Source organism: Gopherus evgoodei, chromosome 10, assembly GCF_007399415.2.
Source record: "Gopherus evgoodei ecotype Sinaloan lineage chromosome 10, rGopEvg1_v1.p, whole genome shotgun sequence".
Lineage (NCBI taxonomy): Eukaryota > Metazoa > Chordata > Testudines > Testudinidae > Gopherus > Gopherus evgoodei.
The window spans coordinates 69,170,510-69,193,289 of NC_044331.1; the positions used below are offsets into that span (position 1 = coordinate 69,170,510).

At 47.3% G+C, this 22,780-nt stretch overlaps 1 protein-coding gene across 1 annotated transcript in view; it reads right to left on the minus strand.

Annotated features, from left to right (window-relative positions):
- Nucleotides 1–22,387, minus strand: part of GPR139 (G protein-coupled receptor 139) — a 28,954-nt gene extending 6,567 nt beyond the window's left edge. The window contains exon 1 of the mRNA XM_030578051.1: nucleotides 22,267–22,387. Coding sequence (XP_030433911.1) covers nucleotides 22,267–22,387 — 121 coding nt within the window. The remainder of the gene's footprint in view (nucleotides 1–22,266) is intronic.
- Nucleotides 22,388–22,780: the final 393 nt, after the last annotated feature.

The window sequence follows — 22,780 nt, forward strand, 5'->3', positions numbered from 1 at the left end:
TCATACAATATTAGCATTGGAAGAGACCTCAGGAGGGCCAATCCCCTGCTCAAAGCAGGACCAACACCAACTAAATCATCCCATCCAGGGCTTTGTCAAGCCAAGCCTTAAAAACCTCTAAGGCTGGAGATTCCACCACCTCCCTAGGTAATCCATTCCAGTGCTTCACCACCCTCCTAGTGAAATAGTGTTTCCAGTGATTTGGAATGGTTTGGTCACCGCTGTGGGAGCTGATTAGGGGGTGACAAATGTGAGTTTAGGCTGGCGTTGCTCACTGCAGTGCAGGACTTTGGCTTTCCTAACATCTATCAGAAACTCAAGGATGGAGGCTGCAAGAGATGAGACTAGTGGGTTGGGGTGGAGCAACTGTTCAATGTATCCCCCTTCAATACAAGGGATCTATCTGCCTCTTACTCTAACAATATATTACCTGGGGGTCTCTAGTATCCAGGTAGCAACAGTGTCCAGGAGAGCTTTGTTCCTTCTTGCATAGCTGTTCCGTTCACCGCAGTTATCCAAACTGGAATAATGCAGTGCACTCAATAGGGAGCTGCACCCAAACATCATTCAGAAACCTCAGCTACAGCAGCACATGGCTGCCTGCTTACTCAGCCAGGCTTTATGCAAGGAGAAAATTTCAACTGTCCTCCGAAGTCTGCTTGACTTTGTGTGTTTCAATGTGCAATTCAGAGCATTGGCAATGACCTCTACAGCCCTATGTGTTTGGGGTTCTAGGCATCTAAGATCGCCTGCCAGGGAAAGGCCTGAAGTGAGAGATGGTCCTTGGTTGCCTTTCTTTCTGGTGTTAAAACTCATGTGGACTTTACATTAAGGGACTGTCTACATGAACACTTAGTTTGATGCAAGCTGGGTGTAAATCTACCCTACACTAGCCTGCTGATCACTAACTGTCTGCGAGGACCCTGCTGCTGCACACTAACAGTTCCCTGATGCATTTTGATCTACTCCTGTTCCACACCCCAGCTTGCCATCAACTAAATATTGGTGTAAACAAGCTCTGAGTAAAAACTCCTCCAAGCTCTGCTCACCATGTCAAAGGGGATCCTTTCTTACAGTTTTTCCTATAAAGCCTGAGCACATCAGGTTTAGGAGAGAATTTCAGCAACAAACATTGTGTTCAGTCCCTGTGGGGGTACAAAAGGGGGTAGGGTCTGGACCCAAGGAGTTCAGTGCACAAGGATTGTGCAATGCAAAGCTAGCACCACTGGAACCTTGACAGATATGGAGGGAGTAGAGGAGTGCACATCTGGTCAGGTGCACAAGCAGTTAGATTCTGTACCCTTGGAGAAGATTGTGCAGTGCTCATCCCCCCTCCCGCTCCTCCAGGGTTCTGGGTGATGAGGGTGTTTGTCAGGCACCTTGCCTCCTGGAGTGCTTTCTGTACCTTCCCCATGTCTGTGCCTGAAAGGCACAATATATCCTTTAGTTTCCTTGCTTTTGTGGATTATAGTCAGACCTCAAACATTATCTGTCTTTATGGGGGAATTATAGAAATACTTCAATTGCCTATTATCACAGCTTGTGAGCTTAAAGAATAGCAGCTGAGTGTCTCTAAGCAGGAAACAGAAACAATCGTTACTTTTGAGGAATACATTCTGTACATAACAAACAGACTCTGCATGCAGTGAAATATTCTTTATATTTTAAGTGGATAGCCACTGTGTGGTTTGGTAGTTCAGTATCATAAACTAGCTAAATAAAGTTACTATGGCAGTTGCTCACTGGGTGACAAACAATCCGTAAGATCATATAAGGGGAAGGTTGCCAGGTATCTGTTTTTGACTGGAACACCCAGCCAAAAAAGGACCGTAAGTGCTGGCTCCACAGCTCCTATTGGCTTGAAATCGTGGCCAATGGGAGTTGCAGGGTGGCACCTGCGGAAGGGGCAGTGTGCAGAGCCGCCTGGCCGCACCTCCACTTAGGAGCCGGAGGGAGGACATGCTGCTGCTGCTTCCGGGAGCTGCCTGAGGTAAGCGCCGTCCAGACCCGTGACCCCTCCTGTGCCCCAACCCCTTGATTCCAGCCCAGAGCACCTTCCTACACCCAAACCCCTCATCCCCAGCCCCACTCCAGAGTCTGCACCCCCAGCTGAGCCCTCACACACCCTGCATCCCAACCCCTTGTCTTGCCAGAGCCCCCCCCTGCACTCTGAACCCCTAATTTCTGGACCCTCCCGGAACTCACACCCCCAGCCCAGAGCCCTCACTCCTCTCGCATCCCAACCTGCTTCAGCTCAGAGCCTCCTCCCAGCCCCCACCTCCCGCATGCCCAAACTACTCATTTCTGGCCCCACCCTAGAGCCCGCAACCCCTGCCACAGCCCACACCCCTTCCACATCCCAACTCCCTGAGCCACCCTGGTGAAAATGAGCGAGTGAGTGAGGGTGGGGAGAGAGAGCGACAGAGGGAGGGGGGATGGAGTAAGCAGGGGGCAGGGCCTTGGAGAAGGGGCAGGGCAAGGGTATATGGTATTGTACGAGTAGAAAGTTGGCAACCCTATATAAGGGATGCCTTTTACTGAATAAGATTGTCGCTAAAGAGAGAGAGAGAGTGTATGTGTAAAATTATACTGTAGGTCAAATATTACAACTTCCTGCATTTCACATGAAGATATTGTTATACAATTTTAAATGTAATCTCATTTTTTTAACTTTTCAAATAATGATTTCCTTTCACTATATTGACAGGCCCTTTATATATGAAAAGAAATCCTGAATATTTAAATTCAAAGTACTAGAAAATATACAACAAGGAACAAAGATGCTTGATAGGGCTAGATGATGTATTGTAAAACAGTAGACAACATTAAAAACTAGACATTTACCGTTCTCAGTAGTTAAATGTTAGTGTGATTGCCAGTAGAGAATCAATGGCAACATTTACCACATCTGAGATTACCATAGCTTTTATCTTCTACTTTGTAAGGACAGTGGTTTTCAACCTGTGGTCTGCAGACCCCCTGGGGGTCTACAGACTACGTTTAAGATTTCCAAAGGGATCTGCACTTCCATTCAAAATTCTTTGTGGTCCACAAATGAAAAAAGGTTGAAAACCACTGGTATGGAGATCTTGGTGATGACTGTGGTGTAACCATTGCCAAGGGGTGACTTTTTTGCTACTGACTATAAAGGAGAAGCCATTTGGAAAAATAAATACACCTCTACCTTGATATAACGCTGTCCTCAGGAGCCAAAAAACCTTACCACGTTATAGGTGAAACTGCATTATATCGAACTTGCTTTGATGCACCGGAGTGCGCAGCCCTGCCCTCCCGGAGCACTGCTTTATCGCGTTATATCCAAATTCGTGTTATATCGGGTCGTGTTATATTGAGGCAGAGGTGTATTGTGGTAAACATTCATTTATTAATAATGCCTGCTGTAGCAGGCTAGAATTTTTGTTTAATTTACATGTCCAAGAACAACTTAGATCAAATTTATCAAAGAAGATAAGGTAGCCCCAATATTTTCTACAAATTCAGTGCTACAGTGTAAATGATGATCTGTCCTAAAGCAATATAGACCAAATTCAAACCTAATATAAGTGGTAGCAACTTCAGTGAACTTATGCCTGCTTAGGGGAGCAAAATTTGCCCTTGTCTCTCAGTATGGTGGTTTGTGGTAAAGAGCTTTGTTAAACAGTGCAGGGCTTGCCAGGTGACCCACTCATGTGATACTTTAAGGCTGCAACTGATACAGCACATCTTCCTTCCTTTTCCTCAGAGGATACCTGTGAGAAGTGATTTAAAAGGCTGATTTATTTCTTGTCATATTGTCTGGGAACCAAAGAATGGGACGTGCTCACCCACGCATCCCTGCGGGGAAAGACGAATCAAGTGAAACCATTTCTCTGTGTCTCTCATCTCTCACCAGGCACAATGGCAAAGAGTCATTCTGCAGCGCAAGCAGTAGTGGGAGATGGCAAAGTCCAGAGCAGAACTGCAGGGAGGATGTGAAGAAAGTTGACGCTGAAGGAGAAGCAGGCAGCACAAAGGCTACAGTATAATTGTATGTGGTAGGGCTCCTCAAGAAAAAGCTCTAATGTGACTCATCCTTCAAAATCCTGGGTTCGTTGACTGACCATCCCCTCAGATTGGAGGGTGAAAATGAAACTGGAAATAGAAAAGACTTACTAGGCTGCCTGGGAAAAATACTGCCCTATTATTCAGCTGCTCAGGTCACTCCAAACTCCACTCTATGTAGGTGAAACTGAATTAGTGACTGAAGACATGCACTTAAAAAATCCTGGGTGCACTGATTGATCAATGCCTCAGACTTGTGTCTGACAATGAAAACTGGCCTTCTGCGTCCTTTTCCTGGTACATAGTACTGATTAGCCATTGCACCTTGCTCTGGTGAAGAGCACTATGTATTCTGTACTCTTCCCAAAGTGTAGTACTGGATGTTACTGACTGGTCAGAACCAGAGAGAGAGTTTAACAAAACAGAAAGTTTTGTGAGCAAATGATCCATTTCTTCAGCTCTTCAAGGGCATTTACAAGGTAACTGTGTTGAGGGCCACTGGCCAGTATTCATTTTCAGCCTAGTCAGCCAGTCAGCGCACCCAGGGTTTTTAAGTGCAGGTCTATATGGTAATTTGTCTGGCAGACAATGAGTAATTCATTTCACTTGCACAACATGGGCCTTTGGGTTTTCCTAGGCTGCTGGACTAGGATTTTTGTAGCCTGACTGATGGAGCAGACCTAATGGTACAACTCTAGGACTAATACACTATACTGAAGGAAGGTGTATGTGATATAATACAGGCCTCATTTTCCTTGCACTTACCACATCTTAATTCTCATCAGTATGAGGCGTTTTAGGCCCCTGTGTTAAGGCACCTGATCTGTTGTGGGCTGGATTGTGGCTTTTTATGCTATGGCTCTAAGTAGGGGGCAGTGGGGAGCAGCACCTTAGGGCTTGGTTACACTGGAGAGTTGCAGCACTGGTGGTGGCTTTACAGCGCTGCAACTCACACAGCGTCCACACTTGCAAGGCACATCCAGCGCTGTATCTTCCTGGATACAGCGCTGGCTGTACTCTACCTCTGCCTGGGGAATAACGACTGCAGCACTGGTGACGCAGCGCTGCTATGCCAGTGTGGCCACCAAAAGCGCTGCTATTGGCCTCCAGAGGTATTCAAAAGTATCCCAGAATGCCTGTTCAGCCACTCTGCTCATCAGTTCGAACTCTGCTGCCCTGGCCTCAGGTGACCCGCCCTTTAAATGCCCCGGGATTTTTAAAAATCCCCTTCCTGTTTGCTCAGCCAGGTGTGGAGTGCAATCAGTGAATCTTTCCAGGTGACCATGCCTCCACGTGCCAAACGAGTCCCAGCATGGAGTAATGGCGAGTTGCTGGACCTCATCAGTTTCTGGGGGGAGGAAGCTGTGCAATCCCAGCTGCGCTCCAGCTGTAGGAATTACAATACCTTTGGGCAGATATCAAGGACCATGCTGGAAAGGGGTCATGACCGGGACGCGCTGCAATGCAGGGTTAAAGTGAAGGAGCTGTGGAGTGCCTATTGCAAAACCCATGAGGGAAATTGCTGCTCTGGTGCTGCCCCCACGACCTGCCATTTTTACAAAGAGCTGGACGCGATACTTGGGGGTGACCCCACCGCCAATCCCAGGACCATGATGGACACTTCAGAGCGGGGGGGAAGGCGGAGGAGGAGGAGGAAACCGAGAGTGAGGGTCCTGGGATGGAGGGAGACACCCCGGAGTCCCAGGAAGCATGCAGCCAGGAGCTCTTCTCAAGTCAGGAGGAAGGCAGCCAGTTGCAGCAGCCGCTACTTGGTGAAGGACAAGCAGATGAGCGGGTTCCCGGTAAGCGGCTTTATTTTCAGGATGGAAATGTTTCGGGAGAGGAGGGAGGGTTAGGGCTGCATGCATGCATGCCTAGATGTGGAATAACCCATTGATGTGGTCTATCACGTCGCGGTAATCGGCCTCAGTAATCTCTTCTAAAGTTTCAGCAAGAGCGTGGGCAATGTGCTTGCGCAAGTTTATTGGGAGAGCCACTGTGGTCCTTGTCCCAGTCAGGCTAACGCGTCTGTGCCACTGTGCCGCGAGGGGTGGGGGGACCATTGCTGCACACAGGCAAGCTGCATAGGGGCCAGGGCGGAAACTGCATTGCTGTAGAAGACCCTCCCGCTCTTCCCAGGTGACCCGCAGCAGTGAGATATCTTCCAGGATTAACTCCTGTGGAAAATGTTGGGAGACTGTTCTGTGTAGGTGCCCCCTGCAGCTGTTTGCTTTCCCCAATGCACAGAAACCCCAGTACAGCCCTGAAGCAATCAGTCCCCCTTACTCACCATTTCGGGGCTCCTGCGGGTTATGTGTGCGCTCTTTGGCATGGGAAAATTATGCTATTGTGAAGACTGTAAACTCCTTCACTGTGTGGGAATAACTGTCTGAGATATAAACAATGCTGCCTCTGTTAACTGTTGCCTTTTTTGCCTTTCCACAAGCAACCTTGACTTCTCGGATGCCTGTGTTATCAACAGCTGAAAGACTCCAAAACCTCCGGAAGAAGCCGCGAAAAAGCAAAGATGATCTGCTTCAAGCAGTTATGGATCACTCTGCCAGAGAGAATCAAAAACTGCAGGACTGGAGGGAAAAGGAAAGCAGGATCCGCCAGAGAAACGCAGCAGCCAGGAAGAAAAGCACAAAGCAGCTGATAAGCATCCTGGCGCGCCAAGCGGACTCTATCCAGGCGCTCATAGCCATGCAGGCAGAGCACTACCGCGCCAGCCCCTCCCTCCCGTCCCAAAGCTCTTTCACTTGCGCCCCAAGGTCAGCTCACAACCCCCTTCCCCAGCATCCAGGTTCTTACCACCACCAGCTGCCTCCAACACCTGTACATTCACCAACCAGCCCTGAGAACTACGACCCTTACCCTCTGCACTCAACCCCTATCACCATGCAGTATAGGCAGCCTGAAGTGCAGCAGTCATTGCACAGCACTCCAGACATGACATATTCAAACCTGTGACTGTACAGTTCCCCACCGCACCCCCCTGCCCTTTTAGGTTCCCAAAATGTTCTGTGTCTGTCAATAAAGTTATTTTCTTTTCAATAAATGAATTCTTGGCTTTGAAAACAGTCTTTATTATTGCAGAAAGTCAAAGATACCTTAGCCCAGGAAAGAAAAAGGCACTGCAAATCAGCTTAGGAAAAACAGATTCCTACTAACATTGTAACCACTGCACTTCACTCCCGTGCAAGGCACCAAATCTTACTGTTGGTTTTCAGCCTCAAATTCCTCCCTCAAGGCATCCCTAATCCTTGAAGTCCTGTGCCGGGCCTCTCTAGTAGCCCTGCTCTTTGGCTGTGCAAATTCAGCCTCTAGGTGTTGAACCTCAGAGGTCCATGCCTGACTGAATGTTTCACCCTTCCCTTCACAAATATTATGGAGGGTACAGCGCATGGATATAACTGCAGGGATGCTGCTTTCCCCCAAGTCTAGCTTCCCATACAGAGATCTCCAGCGCCCCTTTAAATGGCCAAAAGCACACTCCACAGTCATTCGGCACCGGCTCAGCCTGTAGTTGAACCGTTCCTTGCTCCTGTCAAGCTTCCCTGGATACGGTTTCATGAGCCAAGGCAATAACAGGTAAGTGGGGTCTCCAAGGATCACAATGGGCATTTCAACATCCCCTACTGCAATCTTCCGATCTGGGAAAAAAGTCCCTGCCTGCAGCTTCCTGAACAGGCCAATGTTCTGAAAGATGCGCACATCATGCACCCTTCCACGCTAGCCTATGTTAATGTCAGTGAAATGCCCATGATGATCCACAAGCGCCTGGAGAACCATAGAGAAATACCCCTTCCGATTAACGTACTCAGATACTAGGCGGGGTGGTGCCAGAATAGGAATATGCGTCCCATCCATCGCCACTCCACAGTTAGGGAAACCCATTTGTGCAAAGCCATCCACAATGTCCTGCACGTTTCCCAGAGTCACGGTTCTTCTTAGCAGGATGCAATTAATGGCCCTGCAAACTTGCATCAAAATGATCCCAATGGTTGACTTTCCCACTCCAAACTGGTTCCCGACTGATCGGTAGCTGTCTGGAGTTGCCAGCTTCCAGATTGCAATAGCCACCTGCTTCTCCATCGGCAGGGCAGCTCTCAATCTCGTGTCCTTGCACCGCAGGGCGGGGACGAGCTCAGCACACAGTCCCATGAAAGTGGCTTTTCTCATCTGAAAGTTCTGCAGCCACTACTCATCATCCCAGACTTCCATGACGATGTGATCCCACCACTCAGTGCTTGTTTCCCGAGCCCAAAAGCAGCGTTCCTTGGTGCTGAGCATTTCCGTGAATGCCAGATGCAATTTAGTGTCGTACGTGTCAGGCGACTCGCAATCATCGTCGGACTCCTCATCACTTTGGATTTTAAGGAATAGCTCAACTGCCAAACGTGATGTGCTGGCGAGACTCGTCAGCATACTCCTCAGCAGTTCGGGCTCCATTTCCCACAGAAATTGTGCAGCACAGAAACTGTTGAGAGAGTCAAGATGGCGCCAAATGTGGACGGACAAACAGGGATTGCTGGGATGTGAAGCGATGCATCATGGGGCATTGGGACAGGAAGTAGAATGACCCGCACCCTCGGCCCCCTTCCCACAACCCACGGCGCCAAAATGGGACGAGGTGCTCTGTGGGATAGCTGCCCATAATGCACCACTCCCAACAGTGCCACATGCCAACACTCCCAAATGTGGCCACACTGCAGCGCTGGTAGTTGTCAGTGTGGCCACACTGCAGCGCTTTCCCTACACAGCTGTACGAAGACAGCTGTAACTCCCAGCGCTGCACACCTGCAGGTGTAGCCAAGGCCTTAAGGCTGTACTCAGGGAGGCACAATCTCTCCAAGGCTGCTCTTTGTGCATGCAGGGTGAACGTTCTGCTCCATCCTTGCCTCCTCGCTGTCCATGGGATCCACAGAGCACAGGAAGTGCAAGGAATGCACAGGAGCCACTCAGAATCTAGGCCCACGTGTGTACCTCCGTACCTCTATAGATGTGTACATGTATACAGTGTGAGCGCATCTTTTTATGTGTATGTTATAATAGGCAGCATGGGCAGTGGATATAATAGGTACAGCTGTCCCTGCCACCCGACACGTGGGCTGTGGTGACCCCTCACTTCCACCTCCTCCCCTCCCTGCTCTGACCTTGACCCGAGTCTCCCAGAACTTGCTGCTGCTGCCTGGGGTGAATCTTCATCCTCTCCTCTCCTCTCACGCATCCCCATGCCCCCTTGGAGGTCCTCCCAGCTGCCAGCCAGGTCCTGCCTCACTCCCCACTCCCTGCGGTGTGCATGTGTGTGTGAGAGAGAGAGAGAATGCAAGTGGAGAGTCAGTATCAGACATGCAGAGGCCAGCGGAGGTGATCCATGAGTAAGGGCAGGTCTACACCACAGCCAGGATCAACGCTCTGAGATCAATCCACCAGCAGTCGATTTAGCGGGTTTGTACTCTACCCCCGACCAGAAAAGTAAGGTAAGTTGACAGGAGAGTTTCTCCCGTTGACCCCCTGTGGTTTAGACCCCTTGGTAACTCGACCTAAGGTACATTGACTCCAGCTATGTTATTCATGCAGCCGGCATTGCACAGTAGCATAGGTCGACTTAACGCAGTAGTGTAGACATAGCCTAACTTTACACAGTGAAAAAGCCTTGCAGAGATCACTGAAACTGTTAAAGAGCCATTGAAGTGGTAATGAAGCCATTTAACCGGTATTTGCCATTGCCCAGGAAGCCTTTGGCCACATTCAGCTGGCTTTTATATTGTAGGAAAATGTGTTATTGGGTTTAAAAACAGTTTCCAAATGACGATCCTTCCACTATTCTCTGTCCCCAGAAGAAGTAACTGCTAACCTGGCTCAAGGAGGAGCTGACATAGCCAGTGAGTTTATTTCTTGATTTAGTCATTTTATTCAAATCCAGTTTAAGTACATGAGTCTGGCAGGGAATTCTGTATAAAAAAGGTGATTAAACTACCGCCTAAATGCAGGCTGTCACTGACAAAGCACTTTCTCAAAAGGAGAGATTAGGCTTCAGGCTGGTGCAGGTAGCCTGGCTTTTCCTCTCTCTCTATACACCATACACCAAACTCCCTGCCATGCAGAGGAGAATCTATCTGACAATTGAGCCTGTTCAGTTCCCTTGGGGAATGTTATTAGTGCTTTAAGGTGAAAAGCGGAGAGGGTTTCACGGGGTGGGGAGGGGGAGACAGCAGCAGGGTGAGGAGGCGAGCCAGCTGCACAGCAGGTGGTGGTGGGGGTCTTGTGGCAGGAGAGGAAAGGGTCTGGTGGGGGTGAGGAGGCAAGCAGCAAGTGGGTGGGGGAGGAGGTGAGCAGAGGGAGGGGATCTTGGGGGTGTGTGTGTAAAGGTAAGTGGTAAATCAGTGGTGGGTGTGGCCTGGGGCAGAGCAGGGGTGGAGTGTGGGTGGGGCTTTGGGCGGAAGAGGCAGGACAAGGATTTTGCCTCCCCCAGGGGAAGTTTCACCCACTGCCCATGATAGACAGGGAGATAAAACACTACACCTGTCTCCATCTCCTCCTCCCACTTACTGGCAGTATTGTGAAGAAGGCTGCATTGTAACAACAAGGGTACTGGTCCTACAAGATCTTATGTGCCTTCCGCTCCCAATGAAGCCTGATTCGCTTCTCACTTGCATCAGTTTTTATGCTACTGCAGCTCCATCGACTTCAGTGGAGTTACTCCTGATTTACACTGGAGTAAGTGCCAGGAGAATCAGGCCCAATGACTTCAGTTGTAATTGAAGCACATTAGTACTCAGGGAAGCGCTCAGCACCTCAGAGGATCAGGCCCATTATTACAGTTGACCACACTGAATATTTATTTTTAAATCTGTAACAATAAGCACCTTCCTCGTTATGAACCTCACCAATACCTCACAAATTATATTTGTGTCCATTATTTTAATGAGCTGGGTTTTAATGTATCTTAAAAGCAAGCACACAAAAGTGGAAGGAAATGAGCCTCATAGGTGCTGTCCTCAAGCATTTTTATGGTCTCTGATCAAAACTGAAATAGAATGGATGGTGATACACCACTTTTTCATTATAACTGCAATGCAGAAGTGCTTTGGGGGACAATGGCAGGGAGCACTTTAAGGCATGTAAACAAGTGTATGTGTGTGTGGGGGGGAAATAAAAAATTCCCAAACTCAGCTTCTCAAGATCTGGGCTGCTGTCTTTCTACCAGAGTGGTATGGTTTCCTAATGGAAATCTGTATTAAATGAAGACACGGAATGCTTAACAAAATAGTGCCAAGAATATGCAAGGGTTTTTAGTTTTGGGTTCAAAATATTTGGACAAGTCACTTTGGGCAAAGGCAGATGTAAATTTTCAAAAGTGATTCTAGATGCCTCAAATTTTGGCTGCCCAATTTGGGGTGACTTAAAGGGGCTTGGTTTTCAAAGGTGGGTTCTTGGTGCTAGTCTGAATATCAAGCTGCCCTTAAGGTGTCTCAAGCCGAGCAGTCAAAATTGAGACACAAAATCATTAGATTCTTTTGAAAATTTAGGCCACAAAGCTCATACAAATATGAACAGTGCAAGATGGAAATCAAGGCTGGAGATGGTGCAAAATTTCATTGTGGGCATATCCTGAAGTCCTTACTAAGTAATAACAGAGGGGATTTAGCTCTGTATTAACTTAAGTCCTGTTCCTGTAGAGAGATCCACAAGTACAGGCCTTCAGGGCTTCCTAACATATCACCCAATTCAGTGGGAGTCCACGCTTTCAGATCTCGGGGTCAGCTTTGCTCACACTATAATGGGACTTCTGTCTGAAGGACTGAGTTAAAAACTTGTCTACATGGTAGGGTAATGCACTGTATGGGGGTATGATTTCTACAATGCACTAACTATTGCACATTAAAGGTTCTCTAGTGCATTTTAATGCAGCATTGTGTTAAAGTGAACAAGGGAACCTTCAGTGTCCATATGGACCAATCATTTGCACAACACAACAGTGAACTTTAGAAATCACACCCCCATAGAGTGAATTTCCCCACAAGCTCTCAGTAAGGCCCTCAGGATTTGGCTGTGTTTTAGCAATGGAGGGTATATTGACACTAGAGATTTTTGGGTTGCGATAGCTAATGCATTTGTATGTGCTAGTCTGGATACTCCACAACCATTTGTACTAAAACAAACATTTGTGGAGTCTCACCACTTGCAAGTACAAACATGTTAGCGCCCTCAAATGAACTGGCAATCAATTAATTAATTTGAGTGGAACTCCAGTTTTTTAAAAAATCCCCGCCCCTCTAAAGGAAACATACCCTTAGTTACCAGATGGAGTTGTCTTTTACCAAGTAGGGAGAAGTTAAACAGGTGTTATCTGAGGGACTTGGGTGTGTTAGGAGGGCCCCATGCAGTGCTGAACAATTCTGGTGAAGCAAACTATAAATAATACTTTATTTTAGAGGCCTCTGCTTGATGCTAACATAGATGTGTGACTCCTTTGGGTCTCCCTAAATATTGCTAGTCTCAGGCTTGCAGCATGGCTTCTGCTTTTTTCTCTACTGTCTCCTCTGAACAGTCCCACCTGCCCCATAAGCAGAGTAGAACGTAGCCGGATGGGATTAATGAAAATGATATGGTGCTGTCCTAAAGACACTCTATCTACAGTCCCCTCCATCCAGGTCACCATTAGAGAGGCAGACACAGCACACTCTGAATTTGGACATTTGACTGTTTTATTCATGTACTGATTCAGGGGAAGGAGACTGTGATAGAGGGCAGGGGCACTGCAGGGTCCCCAGTAGACAAGGGGTTAACTGCAGCTTCACTTTCCCCTTCTCTTGCAGGAGAAAATGACTGTGGGTAGGGAGGGGCTTTGTGCCAGATGCTGAATGCAGGGTGAACTCCAGGTTGGGGAATCTTCCTGTTCTGTTTCTTTTGCATAGGTTAAGTTGTTTTGATTTATGTTGTGAAGGACATGCTCCTGCTGACTTAGTTCTGCTGAGTCACGCCCCCTATTTTCTTGAGGCGAGAGGAAAGAAAAGAGGAGAGGGAGCATTAAAAAGCTGAGCAGTAGGTGCGTGGGGGGAGGATGAGAGGATAGCAGGACTGTGTGATAAGGATACCTAATGTTTTTCAAAGATCCTCCGCTCCTAGAACAGCTCCTGGGGGCTCTGCAAATATTTGCCTGCTCAACATGAAAATTGACTCTGCTCTATATTTTGTACCACTGTCATTTCCAGGAAAAACTTCTGCTCGAGTGTTTCTTCCCAGATAAACAAATTTTAGTAATTTCCCCTCCACGCGTCTTTGTATTTTGCAGCCTGCTAAGCTTTCCATGTACTGCACATTGTCTCAGCACAAACACCATTGCTTCCCACTCAGTCCTTGACCTGGCAGAAAAACACACAATACCCCTTCTTTTCATATGTCTAGAAATTTGCAGTTGTGTTCTGTACTGTACTACATCTGATTCACAATGACATCCCTTCTGAAATAACATGGATGCTGCCTTTCATTCCAGTGACCTTGTATTCCAACCGGGGACAGTTGAGCAGACACTTCCCCAGACATATTGACCAGACTAAAGGTCTCTAATACACACTCCTTCCTGTCACCCTTTTTTGTGCAGGATGATTGCTATGGATCTATTTTTTTCTCAGCATCCATCATTCTTTAAAAAACAGACAATCATTTTGCCATTTAAAGTAACTCATTTCAAGCGCTTATGCAGCAGTTCTGTCCATCTCTATGCACTAGCCCTACCTAATGTAGTATAACATCTCTCAGCATCTCTTTGTTGGCTAAGCTACCGGATCAGTCACTTACTCTTATTGTCTTAGTCTCATATCAGTCACAAGTCCTGCCAAATCAACTCTCTGCCCCTACTTAAACAGGATACCATACACATGCTTTGGGCCCCATCCAGTGCTCATTAAAGTCAATGGAAAGATTCCAGTTGACTAAAATGGGTGCTGGAGGATTTAGTGCCAATTTATTGTGTGAACTCCATTTAATGAACAATGGTTCAACTGAGTTCTTTCTTCCAGTTTGGAACACAGCATATATCCATTCCCACATTTGCATTTGCAAATCTTCCTGTAGTATTACTGTCTTGCAGTTACGTTGATATGATTTCTGTCTTGCCCACATACTGAGGGTCTAACTGATTACCATATTGGATCAGACTGGCAGAGACCCTCAGGGGTTTTTGCCTTCCTCTGCAGTATGGGGCATGGATCACTGGGAGATTTAAACTAGTGTAAATGGTGAATTCTCTGTAACTTGCGATCTTTAAACCAGGGTTTGAGGACTTCAGTAACTCAGCCAGAGGTTATGGGCCTATTTGAAGAATACACTGTAAAAACACTGCTGAGGTTCTGTGGCCTGCAGTGTGCGGGAGTTCAGACTAGATCAGCAGTTCTCAAACTGTGGGTCGTGACCTCGTTTTAATGGAGCCACCAGGACTGGCGTTAGACTGACTTGAAGCCGGGGCCAAAGCTGAAGCCCGAGCCTCACCACCCAGGCCCAAAGCCTGAGCCCCACTACCTGGGGCTCAGGCTTCAGCTTCAGCCCTGGGCATCGGGGTTTAGGTTATAGCTCCCTGCCCGGGGATGAAGCCCTTGGGCTTTGACCCCCCTCCTTGAGGTGGTGGGGCTCAGGCTTTGGTTTTGCCTCCCACTCCCAGAGCAGCAAGGCTCGGGTGGGCTCAGGCGTTGGTCCCCCCTCCTAGGGTTGTGCAGTAATTTTTGTTGTCAGAAGGGAGTTATGGTGCAATGAAGTTTGAGAATCCCTAGACTAGATAATCTCCTAAAAATCTCTGAGTCTATAACAGAGGTGGGTAAACTATGGCCCACGGGCTGCAAGCTCCTGCTGGGCAGTGTGGCTGGCTCCGGCCAGGCAGCACGGCTGCCAGTCATGGTACTCTGAGTGGCATGGTAAGAGGGTGGGGAGCAGGGGGTTGGATAAGAGACAGGGGAGCAGTCAGGGGACAGGGAGCACAGGGTGGTTGGATAAGCATGGGAGACCGGGGGGCCTGTCGGGGGCAGGGTGTGGATAGGGGTCGGGGCAGTCACAGGACAGGGAGCAGTGAGGGTTGGATAGAGGGTGGGGTCCCAGGAGGTAGTTAAGGGTGGGAGGTCCTGGGAGGGGGTGGTCAGGGGACAAGGAGCACGGGGGGTTGGATGGGTCAGAGGTTCTGAGGGGGGCAGTCAGGGGGGCGGGAAGTGGGAGGGGGCGGATAGGGGGCGGGGACCAGGCTGTTTGGGAAGGCACAGCCTCCCCTACCCGGCCCCCCCCATACAGTTTCAGAACCCCTATGTGGCCTTCAGGCCAAAAGGTTTGCCCATCCCTGGTCTATAAGATACAAAAGGATCCAATGCACTTTACTCAGTTGCCTGGAAACATGAATACTATGTGGTGATTGCTGAATAACATGCAATGGAGTTTGCATGTCCCTCATACTTCCAGTGGCCAGCAAACAGTTCTCATTGGCTGTTCTCTGAGATTTTCTGTGTCTGAAGAGGATTAAATTTACCAGATGCAGAGAATCCAGAATGGATGGGGCAAATTTGTCCTCATGGTTCAAACACACTTTTTAAGGACTATGCTAAACAGACACCTACCCACTGCTCACTTCAGTCTTTACTATGTATTCCTTGTGAATGACACTGACAAAACAACAACCTCCTTGTGTGCCCTCCACACCGCCTACGCCATTGGCATTATGCTGCCTGTCATGCTGTGTCGCTCCCTTTGGCATTTAGGTAGGTAAAAAACTACACCTGTCCAAGTCTCCTCTCTCCATTTCAGAAGTGTATTGCAAGGAAGGCTACACTATAAAGACACGGAGTTTGATCCCTCCAGGTGCAAGGTGCCCTCAACACCCATTGAAATCAGTGGGCCTGATTTGCCTCTCATTATACTAGTTAAGATCCCTCCCTTCCTCTTTTTTTTTTTTTTACACCACATCATAAGATTTCTTGTGCTCATCTTCAAGACCCTGGACAGCTCTTCCCTTTGTGATGTGTCCACCCCTCCTACACCATCCCATCCCTTCTCTACGTGGCCAATGCCAGTAGCCTCGACTGCAAGCAGACTTCAAACAGTTGCAGCAACCCAGATGTTCTCTGACAAATAGGCCTTGCTGCCTCCTACATGAAGTCTATGTTTCGCTTACGGACACAAAAACATCTTCATCCTGAGACTAAAGGTCAGAATCTATCAAACCGGGGTACTACTTGTATTGCTATACGGGTCAGAAACCTGGACCCGCTTACAGGCAAACTTGCAGCAGCTCAAGGCATTCCAATGCACTGTAAGCACCAAATCCTGAGCATAAAGCGGTTTGACTTTGTGCAAAAAGTCACAATCTCACAAATATCTGGCCTTCCTTCACTCACGCATTATATTCAAAAGCAGCATTGCATGTTCTTTGGCCAGGTTGCCAGGATGGGCCAACACACCCCAGCACACCATGCTCTCAAATTCTCCATTGACACACACAAGGGTGTACGCCCTGACCATACCTGGTGCTGCCCCAGAGATTTGTGGATTTGAAGGATTGAGCCCTGTCTGGGAACTTCACTACACTACGCCTCATGTAACACCATCAACTGTGGTCACTGTGGCCGGTGCAATGGCCTTAGGAGAGTATGATATTTGATGATGAACAGCCTTGATAGACTACCCGATCTCTCCTCCCACAATCATCTCTGTTCCCTCTTTCATGCAGCCCCCTCTGCATAGATCACCCTCCCTGAACTGACCTGTCAGGCTGTTCCCCTCTCCTCCTTCAAATTCCTTCTAGAAATCAGCCAACCAATAATGAATAGGCTATTGGGTGGTGGCTGTAGTTGATTTGCATGCATTTAATTTTTTTAATGTATTGTAACCTTTTCCCCAATCCTTCAGCTGTTGCTTGTTTTATTAGATTACAGGTGCTTTCAGACAGGGATGCTGGCTGCTTTCTGTGCATAGACCTTGGGCTTACTGCATTGTGTGTATTGGAAGGATGAATAATAATGGCATACCACTTCAGTCTGTCACTCTAAAAATGTGGAACATCCTTAGCTCCCCATGGCTCTTATGCACCAAAGTCAAAGCATCTCACTACAGGTTCCCCATTTTGGAATTGCTCCATCTGCAAAGCATGTCCAAAGCCGTTTCCTGAGGTTAAAAAGGCCCCATTTTGCAGTTTAATCCATTTATATTGTTTGAGCAGTGAACCCAAAAAGCATGTAGAGCTGGAGAAATGAATGTGCAGACTTTGTTTCGGAAAGCAGCCAGTCCAGGATGGCAGTTTCCATGGGAGTCTGCATAACCCTGCTCTTTGTCCCAGGATGCTGTAACACTGCTGGACAGGTCCTTTAAAGATACCTTTAACAGATGTGCTCTACCAAAGCACTTTTTAGAGGAGGTAATTGAAACTTAGCACAGTCTATCTCTATCAGTGTTAGCAATGGTATATTCTGGAACTTGGTGTTATTGGATATCTTGCACACAACAGGGCCAAATTTTGCTCACATTCTCAGCGTAAACGAGAGTAGCAATTGCAGCATACACTCCAAAAGCACACTCTACCACTGGATAAGGGGAAAGCTTACACATAGATAAGGGAGAAGCTGTTGCTGCTGCCTTCTCCAGCCTCGTTGTGGTACTGTATACAACCAATAGGAATAGGTGATTGCATTTAACCCTACCATGCTGCTGCTGTACTCGCCAATGAAGCAGAAATTGGAGTCATCACCAAACATCCTCAAGAGATAGTGCTGATTTGTGCCTCACTCCCCTAGCAGTGTTCTGGGGGCATCTGGCATATCAAGTGTTGTTAGTTGCAGCTGCCTTGTCTAGCTCTCTTACTAGAGAAAAGACTAGTTTGGTAGCTTGGTTGTTCTTTGTTTCTTCATCCATCAGCCCCAATTTTGACTGATTCAAAGCAATTCTTCCCTCTCCTTTCTGCCCCAGACACCTGATGCCTCTTGTCTACTGATGTTTTCTGCCTTCCCTCACCTCCTCTTAGGCTCTCACACCTAATCGAGAAAAAATTCCATTAGCCCCCACCCCTGCAGCCCTCACTAAACCCACCAGCCAACCAAAGAGAAACTCTAGAAACCATCCCCTTACCCACAGAAAACACTAACCACGGCAACAACATTGTAGGGGGACTGTCCCTTTAAATCACTCCACTTTCTAGCCATTGAACTACTGAAATACCTACATTTCCAGCAGCCTCTATGCACTCTGCTCCTACCAGACACACATTTTCTTTCTTTCTGCATTGAGAGGCTGCATTCTGCAGCTCAAGGGCCTGATTCTGTAGTCTTGCTCCTGTCACACGGGCTAATTACTCACATGAGAAGATGCTACCTAGTGCAAATGAGGGTCTGTAGCATCTATCCCCAAGTGAATAGCCTACAAAAGTATACTGCAGAAAGCACAACTTCAGCCATCCATGTTTAGACAGGTTTCCTCTTCCCTCAGGGCTCATCTGTGCCTCTACGGCACAAATCTGCATGTGGGTGGTGTGGAGCCACCCTGCATTGGGGTACCTCCAGGAGGAATGACTCTCCGGCATACAGGAGCAGCACATCTGTTGCCATACCTCTTTATGGGGGTGCAGCATAGCTCATTCCTCCTAGTGTGTCAATTACTCTCCACAGGCCAATCGGAGGGAGTGACAGTATGGTGAGGTCATGTCCCTGTTCTCCCTCCCTCTTTGGTGCTCTCCATACCCCTAGAAGGACAGGGAGGGAGCAATCCCTGTGCTGTTCTGACAGCAGGAGCAGCAATTATGCCTGAGCCATACAAGTGAGGGAATAGGGCTTCTTGCACCCTCACAGCACGCTGTGTGCATCCATGTTGCATGCGAAGCTGCTGAGCTGAAGAAATTTCCTTTTTACAGTACGACAAAAAATCCAAACAATAATAAAATGATTTTATCACATCTTTAAAAAAAGCCGCAAAGAGTTAACCTTTTGCATTTCAACAAGGTATTGCACAGACACTATGTCTGTGTGTGAGGCCAGGACCTAGATCTTCCTCCTTTCAAGTTCTCAGAAATACAAAAAAACAAACTAGCTCAATTCAGGGAACCTCAGGGTCTTTATCATTTAGACAAGGAGACTCAAATACCCCTACAATATTTTGTAAAAGCTGCAGTTTGCAATACCAGAATGAAATCCATGAATTTCTTATGCACTCAGCATGCCGTATATGTACAGTTCTCTTGGATGTTAATGCCAGTATTATCTCAGATAACATACTTTGAATAAGGTAAGCCAAATGTATCCCTCATACAACTCCTCTGAACTCACTGGAGTTACATCCGGCATCATTTTGGCCCATAGTATCAAGCTGTTTTGGGAGTTTTTTTTTTTACTATTGTCAGTGTCGTTTTTCCTAACCAAATGGATGTATGTTCCAGGAAAAATTCACATCACCCTTGCTAATTTGTGTCATGCACCAACTCTAACTGTACATTCCTGGGTGGATCATGGTAGGGTCGTAATTAGAATGTATTATACATCTGCAGTTGTGTTAAGTATAGGCAGAACATTCATTAATGGATTTCCTAGTGTCTGCATGAAGGATCTTCCCAATTTCAGGTAGATGTAGCACCTCATTGCTTCCTAATAACCTACTACTCATATATTCTTAAGATGGTCTTGGTCACTTCCTATGGGGCAGGTGTCAGTATCAGAGTCCACAACGGCATCATTGTTGACTGGCATGGCCCAGAGGCCAAGCATGGAAACTGTACCTTTTCTCCCCAGCTGGTGGGGTCCCTTCAAGTCAGGGCTGAGGCACAGCATGGCTGCACAGTGGAGAGGCTTGTCTGTGCTTTACATGCTTTGTGGCTAAATACAAGACTTAACTTTCCAGTTCTCTTAACAATTTGCCAAGCATCAAAATTTAATTATAGAGGAGAAAAAAAGGCACACTGAATATCAATTCATGTGCTGGGTACCAATTTCATATGTACTGTAGCCACTGTTCAGACCCAGGGCTCTCACTGTCTGATTCAAAAATTTTTATGAACTAATGGTTTCAAGAATAATTTTCTAAACAAAAGCAGCTAAGGTGAAATAAAAGCATTTAGAAATCAGTTAACATCTTATCCACGCTGCTTGTCATTTACAAGATGTTTTAAATACACTCGTGTATGTATATAACTATATATTGCATTATCAAAAATATTGATTTCATCTTGAAAAAAAATGTTCTAACATTTCCCTCTATTCCTGGTTGTCAAGAGGAATCATTATTAAAGACATTTTAAAATAGTTTTCTCTGGATGTAGTGCTGGGTTGGCAGTCCTGGATACTGAAGCCCTCTGTTTAGCCATAGAACTGGTATAGCACGGACTGTCTTCCCTACCAAGATGTCTGCGCATTGACCTGATTTGACCACTTCTAGGAGTGAGAAAGTTCAGTCTCCACAGCTTACTCAGTGCTTGTCCTGTGCTGGGACAAACATACCAATCCGAATCAATTGTGGCAGAGGTGGGTTTTGTGCTGTCTAATGGCAGTGCAGGCTCCAGGTATACTGACAATCTAGAGGCAGACGGTTCTACCTTTCCTGGTTAAACAAGGAGCCCCTCCTCTCTTTCCTTTCTCCTGTTGTCACTTGTCTCATCTTTCCCCTTTTTCTGTGGGAGAACTTTTTTTCTGGCTAGCCAGCCTCTGGTCTATATCCTTGGGATGAGCTTTTGATGCTCACACCTGCACTCATAGGAAATCAGTGGAGTACTGCCATTGACTTCAGTGGGTGTGGGATCAGACCTCTGGAGCAGTGGGTCATGTGGGCCTGACTAGATTCTTTAACCTGCTACCCAGGCTCTAGGGATGGGCTCCTGGAGCATACTGGTTTTCTAGCTGACCAGCTATTTTCTGCAGTGGAATCCTGTGGAGTCACAGTTCCTTGCTCACGTGGAATCTGAGATACCTTGTTCCTAAAGCTACCCTTGTCCACTGGGAGCTGGTCTGAGATAAGCCAGCAGCAATCTGACAGTAACAATTTTTGATTACTCCTCACGTGGGCAGGCAACATACAGGTACATGACTTCATGTCTCAGTGCCAATCTCCTGAACTGTCCAGTCCTCAATACCATTTTACTTGAAATGACCAAATTAATTATTTTGGAAACTTGATTAAGAACTGAGACGATGTACGTCAGGTTCTGAACCAGAGAGCACTTGTACAGGTGCATTATACGCAACTGGAACTGTTTTCTCATCCCACCCTCTCCCCCCTCATTAAAGAGAAGAAGACAGACCCTTCATTAAAGAGAAGAGAAAACACATTACCTATATGTGTAAAATACATGTCCTAATAAGTATATCATAAGAAATCTCATGTTAATCCACATAGTTTAATAAAAGAAGCTTCCCATGTATTTAAAAATTAAAAGTTCCACACCCATCACATACTACAACATTTAACTTTAATTAGAAATTCACTGCCTCTTTTTTTAAAGATAATGCCTGGAGTTTTTCTAAAGTTTTAGCAACAATTTTAGGAAGAGTGTTATTTGTCTAGCAGAGAGGTTTGCCTAATGATGTAAAACAAGCCATTAACCAGAAATACCATTCAAAAGCAGAATTATTGTTTTATAGATTTGGATCTGTAAAAATTCCTGTCCTTAATATAAATGTATTCACAGCACAACAGTGCCTTGCTCCTCTACACACATATTTATCTGTGAGAATATGTACCGTTTTACTGTACCAATGAAAGTGAGCCAATAAGAAAGTACTCCTGTATTGCAAACAACCAAAGTCTCTTAACATTAGAATTTTCTTGGAGTTCTGTGCAGTAGCTGGACCTTGGACATGTCATAAAAAAAAAGGGATCTCAGTGAACATACACTGCAAACGGGACTTGATTTTGGGTGAGTCTTTTTCTAACCGTTGACTATAACTATATGCATATGCAACACCCGTCCCCCTCTCCCACAACTGTCCTCCAGCGTAAGTGGCTCCAAGGCTGTTTGCTTTTTATTCTAAAATGATTTGGAGACAGAATAATTCCGCTCCATCCCTCGGAGTCTTTCCTTAAAGACTAAAAACTTTCTCCACTTGCTGGTTGAGTTCAGATGTCAGGAAAAGTTGATTGCTCCTAACCAAAAGGTCGCGGCTCTGCTTTTAAAATATACCGAGGCAAACCTCCTCTCTTAAGGGCGATCCTCTGGGGCCAGGCGGGACCTTTGGGGTGTCGCTGCAGAGCCGGGCAGAGGGTGACACTCACCTGGCAGCCCGAGGCAGAGCAGCAAGCTGTAGTATATGACAGGTACGTATCCCAAGCCACAGCCATACTTGTGGTGAGCCAGGAGGGAGCCGTTGTGGACGTGGATGTGATTGTACTCCATTGAGTGGTCCTTCTCCAGCGGCTGTTCCGTCAGCACATGGAGGGGCAGCGATGCTCAGCCTCCTCTCGCCCAGCATCAGCGACTGTGTGTCTTCCGCGCCCCCGCGGGCTCCTCCGCCCTCCCGCACCTGCTGCGCTCGGGATTGTCATCGGGAGCAAGCGCGCCCGGCCGCCTGCAGCACATGGTGCGCACACATGGCTGCTCCCAGCAACGCAGCGAGCGGGGGGGCGGCGGCACTGCTGCAAGGCTGCTGCTCGCCAGCCCGGGCTCACCGCGGGGTTCACGTGCACAGCGCCAGGGGTGCATTGCAAGTGCCGCTTGGCACCTGCCTCCCGGTCCCCTGACTGTGCGGCCCCGGGCCGGGTCCCCGCCCTCCTAGGGCCGGGGCTGGGC